General features: G+C 38.7%; 1 protein-coding gene across 1 annotated transcript; it reads right to left on the reverse strand.

Annotated features, from left to right (window-relative positions):
* Positions 1-2,733: 2,733 nt before the first annotated feature.
* Positions 2,734-14,577, reverse strand: OIP5 (Opa interacting protein 5). The gene is made up of 5 exons (XM_019725453.3): positions 14,175-14,577; positions 13,864-13,930; positions 9,593-9,715; positions 7,296-7,377; positions 2,734-3,194 (listed from the first exon to the last, which is right to left on the reverse strand). Exons 1-5 carry the CDS (start codon positions 14,491-14,493, stop codon positions 3,099-3,101), a joined length of 687 nt encoding a protein of 228 aa, XP_019581012.3. The 5' UTR covers positions 14,494-14,577; the 3' UTR covers positions 2,734-3,098.
* Positions 14,578-14,640: the final 63 nt, after the last annotated feature.

Raw genomic sequence — 14,640 nt, forward strand, 5'->3', positions numbered from 1 at the left:
TTTCACTGTGTGTTGTTACTTGGAATGGGTAATTTCTAATAATGCAGTAAATTATGGAGACGAGGAAAGGAACCTATCCACAGACCTGTGCTGAGGTAGGCTCCTTATGTCAAAATGAAAAGACGAAGGACCCAGGTTTCCTGACACTCAATTTGTGGCTTCTGGTATAGTCCAAGGATATAGGCTGCCATCTGAAGAAAGAGGCATCCCATTTAAACTTGTGCTATTCCCCTCTTTGGAGCCAACTTTAACCTGGGTCTATGAGCAAATAAATGTTTCTGCTAAATAAATACCAAGCTTAGTACCATAATGACAAATATTGCAGGGAATCCTTCCTATTTAAAATATATGAAGCATTTAAGATCCTTTTATATTTAATATTTAAATGTTGACTAAGTTAACTAAAGAGGTTTTAACACTTAAGATCCTTGATTCAGAGAAAAGGACTTTAAATAGAAAGTAAAATAGATGTTACAAACTTCCTTGGAATTGGCTATTATTAAATGGAGACGGACAAAAGCTATGTGGTTTCTGTGGTGAAACTACTATGTAATAGTTCCTTTGTCATTTAACACACACTGATAAACCCCATTCCAGATACTGTGCTAAATGTTAGGGTTACAGTAACATGGTTTCTGTTAAAGAGCTCAAAGTGTACAACTTGGGGAACTTCAATATGCAATTTTATTCTAACTACATGGAATTTTGAAACTGCTTTTATTCAACATATATACAATGCTAAACGGTATCAAACAAAATAGCCTTAGAATCTGTTAATATCAGCCACCCTATCATCTGTTAGATTCCCAGCGCTCTTACACCACCTAAAAGCATGTTCATAAAGCCAACAATTTGTGAGAGTATCAATTAGTATAACATTTATGGAAGACATAATATTAAAATTGTAAATACACATTTGATTCTGTCCCACTTTAGGAGTCACTCCTACAGAAATATCAGTACAGATACGCAAACATAAGGACAAGGATCCAATATAAAAATGGTTCAGTTCTGACATATTCATATAATTGAATCATATGCAAGTGTTAAAAATGAATAAATTTGCATATGGACGGGTAGAAAGTTGTCCATGACATTTATTGTGTGAAAAGCAGGTTGCAGAATGTTAAAAATGTAATTGCCTTTGTTTTATCTCTTCGTGTGTATCTACACGCATGAAGGTGATAATAGCTAGTATTTGAGTACTTATTGAGCTAAGCACTGCTCTAATTACATTAGATGTATTCTTTAACTCGTTTTTAATCCTCACTATACCCCTATTAGTTTTTAATCCCTATTTTTCAAGAAAAATTGAAATAAATTCTTCAAGTTCACGGCTAATAAGTACCCAACACACAACTTGACTCCAAATAGTTCGGCTCCGCCTGCTCACTTCCCAGAATGCTATATTACGCCTCTCAAAAATGAAAAGGGACGTGTACACCCTTTATTATCACACATCTATATCTGTGTATTTTTCTAGAGTGAGCATGTAATTTGTATTTGGAAAAAGAAATCTGTTTAAAACTAGCCAGCTTAATTTGATGTCAAGTTCAAGCATTTAACTTTCTACTGAAAGTCTACCAAAAAATGGCAATAAGAGGTTAAAGAAAATAGCTACATAAGAACTGCTTTTATATTTAGACAAATATATCGAGGCAAACATAACCCACACACAATGAAAACCCCAGGATGATTCAATATAGTATTTTCTTGTACTCTTTGTTACCACAGTTTTCACCCTTGCTTATAGAACCATATTTCGCACCTGAAAAGCATAAAGCAAATCAGATGTTTTTTCTCCAGTTTAAGGTATTTTTAAAGGAAAATACGCTTTATGCAGTATAAAATGTAAAGAATCTACCATAAAAAAAACCTGCTAGCTACATTATGAACCAACTTAAGCTCTCTATGCACCATGCTCGGCTTTATTATATCATCTCTTTATCGTGCTAGTGTCAGCCCCTTTTTAGTGGTGAGCTTAACGCCCCTCCCACCCATTCTCCACAGGACACCCATAATGAGGTTCTGAAAAAGAAAATGATCCTGTCATAGGCCTCCTCCTTTAAAATTCTTTAAGGGCTTCCCATTGTTCTTGGGATAAAAACAAACATCGTCAGGAGTACAAGTGAGGCCTTGTATCTCCTGGTCTCTGGCCACCAGAACTCCTGCAGGCCTTGGGAGGGCCTCAGGGCCTTGCACAGGCTGTTCCCTCCACCACCTTAGCGCTTCCTTCTCTCTCAGACCACTACTGAAACTTCACTTCCTCAGAGGCCTTCCTGGACCCCAAGACCAGGTCAGTTACCTACTACATGTGCTGCAGCTCTATGTCCCTTTTCTTTAAACCCTTACTACAGTTATAATTTTACATGTTTTCGTGTGGTTATTTGACCGTCCATCTCTGACTAGACTAGACGCTCTGTGAGGAGAGTGGCTGTTTCTGCTTACCTTTTATCCCCAGCGACTAGCATATTATAAATATTTATTAAGTGAATAATACAAGCTACTGAGCCAAAGTGCTATGTAAAACAAAATAGGAGAATGTTTGAGGTCTTATTATGCCTTTCATTCTCACCCTATTAAGCTCAGTTTTCAAATGAAAAGAGAAAGAAAAATTGTACATCATACAACTTACTGAATATTACCTACAGAATATGTATGTACCTGTATTTTAGATAAGAAAAAAATGATTCTCAGTATTCATCTAACAGCTCCATGCAGGAATCATAGTCGTCAACATTAAGTACAACTTTATTTTCAGACCAACCATGTATCTTTAGATCAGCGCATTCATGGGACATTGCCTCTTAATCCCTAAATTTACGGTTAAAGATATATTCAGAAATAAGTATTATGATACTGAAAAGCAGCTAAAATAAGTTCTTAAGGCAAATAGCTTCGAAACCTGGACAGAAGTTTCTCACCTCCTAGAAAACAGCTTCACACATGATTTGGGAAATCAGCCTAGAGACAAACATAATAAACCACCTTTCATATCCATTCTTAAAGTCGATCTTTCTCAAGAAATGATCAAACAGCACCTGTTGTTGAAGACAGCAGTCAAGGCCTGACTCTGATACTCAAGCTTTGGTTTGGGGTCAGTTTTCCTGCTTGGACTGGTCAGGAGTCGCTTCCTTCAGAATCTCCATCAGTGAATTTAAGTGAGTATGCGTTGACATTATCTTCTCTTTCAGCTGGGAAGAGAAATATACAGGTATCAGGGCATCTTAAACTTAACTCTCAATTTGCTTGTTCTAGAAATCACTTCAAATTTAAGTGAGTGATTGAGAGCTGGCAATATCTCCACACATTTCATAAATACATTGGTTCTTTTTCTGAAAGAAGTTTATACCACAGAGTACAGTCAGATCCTCAGATACAAAGTTTCACATGACAAAAGACCAGCCATTGCAGAACTTTACAGCTTCTGTCTCCCTCCTTCTTACCCCTTTTCACCAGGCTGAAACTCCAAACAATCGGTAAGGAAGACAAGACTGGGGTAAGAAAGCTTGTGGAGACAGAAGCATTGACGAGTCTTCCCTCCTTTCCTAGTGGCAAGAACCTAACTCTTTGTTCACAGTAGAAAAACACCTTTCTTTAATATTCTGCTAATGGTCTTCAAAAGTAGCTCTGGTTGTCAGGTTTAGCACAGATGTTTGTTGTAATTAGATAATTTTCAATAGCTCTTTAACCTTAGAATAGCTATATCTAGAACCAAACTTAGTGGTGTTACTCACCTGCAACATGTACTGAAGACTCATAAACTTACCGTGGAGTACAGAATAACGGGTAACAGTCTTCTGTTGAAATCAGGGTTAACCAAAGTAAGTCTTATTTCTGACATAAATGGCACAGTACACTAAATCTACTTTTTATGGTCCAAGATACAAGAATACCCAAAATTCATCAGGAAATTTTTTTGCTTAAACAGGTAACTCTAGAGCAGGGGTGTCCAAACTTTTTTCAGCGGTTTTCACCAAGGGTCATATGCGGTAAAATACACAAACAGCCGGGCCACTCACTCGAGGTGAAGTAAGTATTGCCTCACCTGCTTTATTTAAGTAAACTAAATATATTTTTGGAATTTGCTGCGGGCCAATTAACAATTGTGAGCTGCAGTTGGCCCGCGGGCCGCAGCTTGGACACCCCTGCTCTAGAGCCTGTTAATCTTACTAGGGTGCCATTGGATGTAATGAATTATTTTATTTTTATTTTTGCTGCTTTCAAGATTTTTTTTTCTTTTTGTCTATATTCCAACATTTTTACTATGATATGTTGAACTAGAGCTCTCTGCATTTATCCTACCTGAGCTTGTTGAGGTTTCAAATATGTCGGTTAATGTTTTTCATCAAATTTGAAAAGTTTTCAACCATTATTTCCTTGAAAAGTTTTTCTCCTCTTCTTTTCATACTCCCATCACCAAAGCATATTTAGGTATGTTTGCTGGTACCCAACAGGTCTCTCAGGCTCAGTTCATTTTTCTTCATTCTTTTTCTCTGCTCTTTAGATTGCATAAGCTCATCAATCTATCTCCAAGTTTGCTGATTCTTTGGCCAGTTCAAATCTATTGAGTCCCTCTAGTGAATCTTTTGTCAGTTATTGTACTTTTCAACTCACGGGATTTTTATTTGGTTCTTTTTTATTATTTCTCTCTTTAGGGATATCATCTATTTGATGAGACATTGTCATACCTTCCTTTACTTCTTTAAGCATGATTTCCTTTAGTTTTTTGGACGTATAATGACTGCTTTTAAAGGCTTTGTCTGCTAAGCCCAACGTTTGGGCCCTTTAAAGACAATTTCTGATGCCTGCTTTTTATCCCGCATATAGATCATATTTTCTTTGTGTGTCTAATTTTTATTGAAAATTGGACAGTTTGGATAATATACTGTAGCAACTCTGCATACTAAACACGACACTCACACCCCTTCTTGTGGTTGTCTGCTTATCTGTTTAGTGAGCCGGCTAGACTATTTTATTGATGTCTGTTTCCTTCAGTGTGCAGACTCTGAAGTCGCTCCTCAGAGGGCACAGCCTTGGCCAGGTGCAGACACCCTGGAATGACAGTGGTTTTAGCAGGACACTTTCCCTCTTTCCCAGATCTCTGTGGAGGCTGTCTGCCGCCATTAGCATCACACCTGGCTGTTAGCCTCCATTAACTGCCGGGTAATTGCTCTATTGTTTCTGACAATGCTCTGGAACATAAATTGCTCCACAGTCTAACACAATTAAATTCAGACCCCTGGGCAAGGGTAGTCTTTAAGGCCAGTGTTTTACTTCCAAACCCAGGAGAGCTCTTCTTAGCTGTCTATTTCACTGATTCTCTTTTATAAACTAAGGTTTGCTCTCATGGAATGACCAGCCCTCTCTGAGTTGCTTATCACCAAAACTTCCTTCTTTTGGGGCAGCACCCTTAGACTTGAATATCCCACACACTGTTTCAAATAAAGTCAATTCCTCCCAGACCAGAAAAAGCTAAAGGAGTTCATTACCACCAAACCAGTATTGCAAGAAATGCTAAAGGGATTTCTTTGAGGGAAAAAAAAAGGTAAAAAATGTGAATAAAATGGCAATAACTACATACGTAGCAATAATTACTTTAAATCTAAATGGAATAAATGCTCCAATCAAAAGATAGGCTGGCTGAAATGGAGAAGAAAACAAGACCCATACATATGCTGCCTACAGGGGACCCACTTCAGATCGACAGACACAGACTGAAAGGGATGGAAATTTCATGCAAATTGAAATGAAAGGGAAAAACTAGAGTAACAAGACTTGTATCAGACAAAACAGACTTTAATACAAAGGCTATCATAAAGGACAAAAAAGGACATTTCATATACAATAGCCAAGGTAAGTGTCCATCCATAGACAGTTGAATAAAGATGATGTGGTACATATACTTGTACACAATGGAATATTACTCAGCCACAAAAAAGAATGAAATTTTACCATTTGCAACAACACGGATGGACCTAGAGGATATTATGCTAAGTTAAATAAATCAGACCGAGAAGACATACCAAATAAGTGATTTCACTTATATGTGGAATCTAAAAGTCAAAACAGAAACAAACTCATACAGAGAATAAACTTGATGGTTGCCAGATGGGAGGGGGTTCAGAAGAAGGGATTAAAAAGTACAAAACTGGCATTTACAAAACAGCCAGGGGATATAAAGTACAACATAGAGAACAGTCAATAATATTGTAATAAATATGTATGGTACCCAGTGGATTAGACTTACGGGGATCACTTCATAAATTATATAAATGTCTAACCACTACACTGTACACCTGAAACTAATATAATATTACCTGTCAACTGTAATAAAAAAATAAAAAAATAAAAAAGTCAATTCCTTGGGAGAGCTTCAGAGCTGTTTTTGCAATGTGCTTCTTATCCTGGAATCCCGAGTTGGGGGTAGGAGCGGGGTCTCTCAGAAGAGACCTCTTCTTTATAAGCAGGGTGCTGGGCAGAGGCAGTAGTTTCTGGTCTTCTTAGCTTGCCTCTGCCAACAGGAAACCTCTGCCCTATGAGCAAGGTGCATCATGGGTGGATGGGTCCCCCAGTACTCTTAGCCTACGGTGCCTCTGGTAGAACTTGCACACACAGCTGGCTGTTCTTGCCTGGAATAAGCTTCTGATGAGAAGCGATGATAGCCTGCCTCTCCTGGGACAATACCACAGCCCTCGACGGGGAGCTAGAAGGGAAAAGTTCCCAGATTCCCTGCATCTGCCCAGACGGAACCTCTTTCCCTCTGAGCTGGAGGGGGATGGGAGGGAGGGAGCAGGTTATGGCTCAAATACCATAGGCTTGTCACTGTTCTTACCAAGGTTTAGTAGATTTTCTTGAAAAAAAAAAAAAAAAAAGTCTCTTCATTTGCTTTATGCATTGAGGAAAATTTCTACAGATTTAAGATGGTTGTTTTCTTTATAATTTTCTTCAGTGTGGCTGTTTTGCTGGGGAAGGGGCATCCATGGAACACTGCAGACATCTAAGTATATGGTCCTTGCAAAGAGGGCAGATCTATGAAAGACGATGGTGTTCACTCCCAGCATAGAGGAGACCATAGGAATGCAGGAGCTGAGAAGCTTTCTACCTCCTCCTGAACTAGGCCTTACAACATGGCTTTTACATTTTGCTTTGTGTCACAAATTCAATAAGGCATGTCAAACCAAGTATGAAGGACTGGTGGAGTATCACACCATTGCATCGTCCCAAGTTCATGGGTACAAATTATTAGAAGTTGTCTATATTAAAGGAAACACCCAACAATCATGAAATTTTACCTCTGCAACCTTTTCTGGTAGAGGCATGTTGTGAATATCCATCTCAGATGCCTTTACTATGGCTTTTGTTTTTAAGAGATAGCTAGAAAAGAGACAGAGAAAATATTAGTACCATACTACAGTCAAGATTATCAATGAACCAAACTTGCCCTCTAAAGAAATATCTGTCAAGCAAAGACTGCCTTCTGATTTCCATTTCAAGATTCATAATGTATTTTGTAGGAAAAACAAATTCTCCATTAACCAATCAGAAAGATTCTCCTTGCCAGCCAAATACAGGAGACAAAATTATCCCAGGAAAAACTAAAGACAAAAACCAGGGTCATATGAATAATCATAAGCTTCACACTCCACCAGTAGATCCTGTAGCAGTTAGAAGAAAAGCAATCACATTATGACAAATACTGCTAGTTGCCATTTCTCACTTCTTTGTTGCTAGTGGAACTGAGATTTTGTTTAGGGCAGCTGTGTGCCCAGTCCTAGGAAATGAACCATAACTGTTCTAAGCCAATTGTGGCAATCATTCCATTGTCACATACTTGCTTTCCCAGCTTAAGGAGATCATGTGACATAGTTCTAGCCAATAATTATTTTGCTGATAAAAGACCATTCTCATACTTCCCATATCCTTTACCTTCCAGTTGGGGATGCTACTTTCTATAGATATAATGTTTATAATTGCAGCAGCATCTTGCATCCAAGAAGAAAAGGCCAAGAAAGCCAGAGATGCTTCTGTCACAGCTGAGCTACTAGAAGACTCCTGGAGTGGCCACCCGCCCCCACCCCTTACTTGTTAAAGCCACTGTTAGGTTTTCTGTGACTGGCAACCAACACTTATATAGATTATCTTCCCAGACTCATGCTGCTTATACTTTCCCAATTTCTACTTAAAAAGAATATACTGACCTTTGAGTCCAACTCCTCATTTTAAAGATTAATAAATTACTTAGAATCCCATAATGCTTTTCAAATTTATGTTAAAAATTTGTTACTAAAAGCTTATTTCCCCTTGGCAAAAACTCAATTACAGTTCTGCTGGAACAATTACTTATAACTATTTCTAAAAAAGATTTAAGGTTACTAATAGCACACACTTAAGAGATAACTTTTATCACCCCCTCTTTAAACTTAATTCTAAATAGAAATTATGTAAGAAGAAACTAGAATTGAAAGTAAAATATCTCAAGTATATATTTCTTTTTGAAAATCTGCATTGAAGAACAAATGGTATACCCAAAACACATTGAATACACTCATGGTAAAGGATGGGCTTTATGAGTATTGTGTCATCCATAACTCAGCTAGAAATACCTATCTAAGCACATCAAATGAGAAAAAGGAAACTGTATGTTTCATGAAAGGAAAATGAGCTTTGGAGTAAAGACATGAATTCAAATCTCAGCTCCTCTATCTCTGAGCCCGTTTTCTTTTATTACGAACTCAGTGAAGTTAGCATAGCTAGCACAAACTAGGTCATCAACAGCTGTTTTTAATGGTCAAGAAAGACGTTAATGGATGTTTCAGTTTATTGTAATAAACAAAAAAGCTTAAGTAGAAAGTGAATTTATTAGGAAGATAAAGAAATATCCAAAGTAATTCATAAAACAGATAGCCAACAGGGTATTTTTTCAGACTTTATGAAGCCACATGGTCTCATTATTTTTTACTTTGTGTACCTGTTTCACTCTTCTTTTTCTGCAGACAAGATTTCTCTTTATCTATATGCATAATGTAGAAAATAGCTACCCTAAACCTTGGGAAGCTTTCACTTCCCAACTTCCTCATAGTACCATCTACAAATGACCGATGTCTCTGGGTCCTTATTTCAAATTCCTAGGATAGAAAACCTAGGCTTAGCTTAGGTCAAGTATCCATTCTTGATCCCATCACATGGGAGTGATATAACACATGATTCAAACATGGCCACAAGGTCCCACCCTATGGGAGGGAGACAGGTGGGGCACCAACCCAAAAAGTATCTACTACAACAGTTTGCAACAGTTTAGTTCCAGAAATTTCTGTAATGAAAGAATATCTTCTTGATTATGCCACAATATGATTATGAAGACATGGTATGATTATAAAACATCTAAAATGTGCAACTAATTTAATAAAATCACTATTGTGAGAACTTAAAAAAATAAAGTAATCATAATGTTATGAGACTGTTTCTTGGTCCCACTGCCATCTTTTCTGTAGACAGTGCCTGGCTTCAGCATCTTCTTTGGTAAAATCATTCTGCCTTTTCTGGACGATCTTTTAAATTTATTTGAAAAAGAATATCTAAGTCTACTCACCACACCATTTTATCACTGGAGAGGCAGAAGTGACCTCTCAAGGCAGCCAGGGCAGCATGGGTAGAATACAGATGGAAACCAATGGGAATCCCACATGAGCTACAGAATAACAGGTTGTAAATGCTGGGAGGAACAAACAGGATATGGGTAAGAAAGAAAATCAGGGAACAAATACAAAATAACCAGTCTCTGAAAGCATTCCTAAAACTATGCTATAATAGGAATGAAAATGAAGAAATGTCACGTTGAAGAAAGGTTAACTCAGACTTTAATATAAGTACACCCTAGATTACAGATATCCTTGTGGATTCTGGCCACAAAAGAAATGGATGTACAAATGACACTTCATTAGAGAAGAGTAATTTACCTTTGAGAAGGAGTAAGAGAATTGACCAATCAGATTAACATTAAGCATATAAAACTACACATGACCATACAAATTAGCTACCATTAAATTAGTTGAAGTAAAATAATCAAGTTGACTTCGGCTTACTAAACAATTTATTAATAGAATTCAAATCAGGATTTTTATACAGATATAACAAAAAAGTAACAAAAAATTACCCAGTCAAAATGGAAATGAAAGAAAAGGAATCCTATTACCCTAGCAAGCCATCAATTTTCTCTTCCTTCATCTTCTGAAAGATTATTAGATGGGGAATCAGGAAATGTTGCTTTTAGTTCTAGTTATACCACTTGGGCAACTCACTTACCATATTTGCTGGTATGTAAGAACATCCAAATATTACAAAGAAATGTTTTAGGACAAAATAAACTATGTTTCATCATGCATGTACTGAAAGCAATTTTAAAGTGGCTTGGTAAGGGGAAAAACTATTTGTACAAATATAATATACTATGCAGTAAAATTCTAGAGTATAAAAATCACATGGCTAAAAAGAAACAGATTCATGTCAGTGGATACTAAACAATACCAAGCAACAAAATATACTGAATTTACTGGCAAATGAAGTCCCATAGCACAGGTGCAGTACTGCATTTTTTAAAATATGGCAACCAACAAGGCAAGCCATGAAATCAAGTTACATTAATTTGAATTAACTCCTGTGTAGGAATTTATATCAAAATACAGTACCTACAGACAAATGTCTCAGACAGAGACAAATGTCTCAGAAATATATGGCACAGAACAAAATGTAAAGAAATCCCAAAATTATTCTTATGCATGCAATATAAAATAAATATTTCCTTGAATATCTGTCTGCTAATGGGCCCAGGTCCTTCACAAATAAAGGTTTGTATCACCACACCAGGTAAAGACTTATAACCAGTTGAGTGCTTGCTGAAGGCAGAGGGAATACATAACAGGTAGTGGAAGAAGGTAGTTATACCAGCTATAACCATGTGACCAGTTATAGAACCAAGAACCGTAATTGTCATGAGTATTTCTTCTTTGTTATGCATATATTTATGTGTATATGTGTTTATTTTCTTCTGCTGTTTTCTTTCCTCTTATTCCCTTATCACGCAACATAAGATGTCTTTATATCACAGTATTTATGTATTGTTAAATTTACATAATAGTATTTAAATCAAGGAGAAAAATAAACATCACTTATGGACTTCCCTCCTTTTCTGGAGAAGGCATTAGTGCATTTTCAATTGTATTCAGGATAGCTGTACCATGTTAAGCAGAATTATGACCTGGTTAGTGTCTTTATTTGAAAATTAAGTATGATTTTAGGAGACACATGTGGGTGCCAAGTTAGCAAGTGATAGTTAAATTTTATGTGTCCACTTGACTGAGCCACAAGGTTCCCAGTTATTTTGTCAAACATTTTGTGTTTGTGAGGGTACTTTTGAAAGAGATTGACATTTGAATCAGTAGACTGAGTAAAGCAATTACCCAGACTAATGTGGGTGGCCCTCGTCTGATCAGTTGGAGATCTGAATAGAACAAAAAGACTGACCCTCTCATTTGTAAGAGGAAACACTTGTCTGACTTCTTTCAGCTCTGGCATTTGTCTTTTCTCCTGCCTGTGGATTTGAACTGAAACGTGGGCTCTTCTTGGGTTTTGAGCCTGCTGGCTTTTATACTGGAACGTACACCTTTGGCTTTCCTGGTTCTCAGGCCGGTGGACTTGGACTAGAACTAAACCACGGCTTCTCCTGTGTCTCCGCCTGGCCAACTACAGCTCTTAGGACTTCTCATCCTCCACAACTGCATGAGCCAATTCTTGATAATAAATCTCTTTCTGCCAAGTCCCATCGTTCCCCTTATTCCAAAAATACCCAAACACACAGGACTTTCCCTCCAGTGTTTTATAAACCATCTAAATCAGTAATGTTCAATAGGAATAGTGTGAGCCACATAATAAATTTAAAATTCTCTATTAGTCTTGCTAAAAAAAAAAAAAAAGCAGGTGAAATTAGTTTTAATATATTTTATGCTACCCAACATACCAAAAAATCATTTCAATGTATAATCAACATTTTTAATTACTAATTTTTTTGTACCAAGTGTTCAATATCCAGTTATGTATTTTGCACTCAGCATATCTCAAGTCAGAATGGCCACATATTTAGTGGTTATAGTATTAGATAACACGGGTCTAGATGCATTATCTTCCTCTCTAAGAAAATATTCAAAGAGCTTCTGCCTCTGGCCGCAAATGATCCAATTCCAAGTCGGAGGCCACCACTTCTTTCTTCTCTGTTCCCTTTGGGTGGGAAGAGGACATTCCAGTAAGGATAGGGAGTGTTTGTCTTTCAGTTGGGAAAGAGGAACAGAAGAACTCTTCCTGGTTACTGAGTAAAGCAACTAAAATTGTTATAACTCTGGGCCAGATGGCTCAGCTGGTTAGAGCATGATCTCTGAACAACAGGGTTGCGGGTTCGATTCCCACATGGGCCAGCTAGCTGCACCCTCCACAACTAGACTGAAGACAACGAACTGCTGCTGAGTTTCCGGAGGGGCAACTTGGATGGCTCAGTTGGTTAGAGTGAGTGCTCTCAACAACAAGGTTGCCAGTTCAATTCCCACATGGGATGGTGGGCTGTGCCCCCTGCAACTAAAGACTGAAAACAGCGACTGGACTTGGAGCTGAGCTGCGTCCTCCACAACTAGATTGAAGGACAACGATTTGGAGCTGATGGGCCCTGGAAAAACACACTGTTCCCGAATAGTCCCCAATTTAAAAAATAAATAAATAAATAAAATAAAATTGCTATAATCCTAAAACTGAACCAAACTGTAGTCAGAATGAGTTGTCTTTTTGTTAAAGCCAACACTCACAATTGGGGAACCTTGTAATACTAAATTCGCTGAGTACATTGTTGTCACTTGTAAATCACATTACAGGCAAGATACAAAGTTCACTGTGCAGTACAGTAGTATCCCCATATCGTTAGGGAATATGTTGCAAGACCATCAGTGAATGCCCAAAACCTCAGACAGTATTGAACCTATATATACTATGTTTTCTCCTATACAAACATAAACTTTACGGCTTCTCTTTGGCATATCTGAATTGCCAGCATCACTACACTTGCACTTTGAGGCCATTATTAAGTAAAATAAGGGTAACCTGAACACCAGAACTGATACCAGAATAGCTGATCTGATAACCCAGGCGGCTAGTAAGTGACTAACCATCAGGTAGTGTGTACGGCATGGATACCCTGGACAAAGGGCAGGATGTTGCGAGATGTCAACAAGTTATTCTGAATGACGCACAATTTGAAACTTATTGTTTATTTCTGGAATTTTCCATTTAATATTTTCAGACTGCAGTTGAGAGCAGAAGCGAAACCACGGATAAGGGGGGACTACTGTAACATTTAACTGTGTTTTTCTTGTTTCCTGGGTTATAGCAGAATTAGTCCTGGAGTTGCTTATTACAAACTCCAGGTTAAATGCAAACTTAAAAGTTCTAATTATCACAGATGATAGTAGTTTCTAGTAAGTTATTCTCACTATACACCAAAGGATAATTTTCTCCTTTTTCCTCTACTAGACATATCTTTCTTAATTAGCCTCATTTCATTTGCACAAGCCACTACGGAGATGTGGTCCTCAGAAAGATCTTAAAATCTACACACAAATACAAGTTTTCCATTCGTTAATGCATCAAGTTCGTACAAGACTCAAACAGGTAAAAGGAGCATACTTCCAAAATATTACACGGATGGAATAAACTTTTCTTCTAGCACAAGACAGAAACCGTTTTCTCCTAGTGCAGGTCGATTTCACGTTCCTAGGTATCATTAAGTCAGGGACTAGGGACCAACCAGGAATTTTCAGTACATACCTGCCTTTGAGTGAACCTTCAATGCCAACTAGGAAGGGAGCTTCCAAAACCACGTTATTTGTGACTCCTGGGAAGAAAAAAAAAGCGGGTCAGAATTCTGAGTAACTGTGAGGGCTTGAAAGGAAAAACCTACCCCCTCCAGACAGGCTCATCGTGGTCACATAAATCAAGAAAAGTTGCCCCCATCCCTGGCAAAGCTTTAATTCCCAGATTCCAATTTGTTTTTTTCCCCAGCCGGCTCTCGGACACCCAGTGAGACACCCAGTGAGAAAGCCATCCTCCTCCTTCCCCAGACGCCGCCCCAAACTCACTGGAGAAGACCACGGCCCCGAGGGGCTGCGACAGGTCCCAGGCGAGGTGCACCGAGTCAGCGAGCACGGCGTGGCACTGCGCGCACTGGAACACGGCACACCTCTCGGGCTGCAGCCACGACGGCAGCTGTGGGCCGGATGGTGGCTCTTCCGTCTCCAGCCTTGAGGGGCCAAGTGGCGAGGACCCCTTCACTACCTGAGTGTCCCACTCCATGGAAGACGTAAGAGACGGTTCGTCGAGTGTCTTAGTGCCCTCACAACAGCCATCCGTCCGCAGCTCTACACAGCACAAGCGACGCAGCCCGGGCTGCGCCGCCATCTTCCAGCAGCAAGGCGCCTCGCTTTCGAACACGCACCAGGCCCCGCCCCAAACACGGTTTCCGCGTCTTCATTGGACATCGTGGGCGGTGGGCTCGGCGGGCCCTTCCGCGCCTAAGCTTTGGTGAGGGGTGGGGTAGAACGTGCA

Source organism: Rhinolophus sinicus, chromosome 3 (genome assembly GCF_057876585.1).
Source record: "Rhinolophus sinicus isolate RSI-liver-muscle chromosome 3, RSI-T2T, whole genome shotgun sequence".
Lineage (NCBI taxonomy): Eukaryota > Metazoa > Chordata > Mammalia > Chiroptera > Rhinolophidae > Rhinolophus > Rhinolophus sinicus.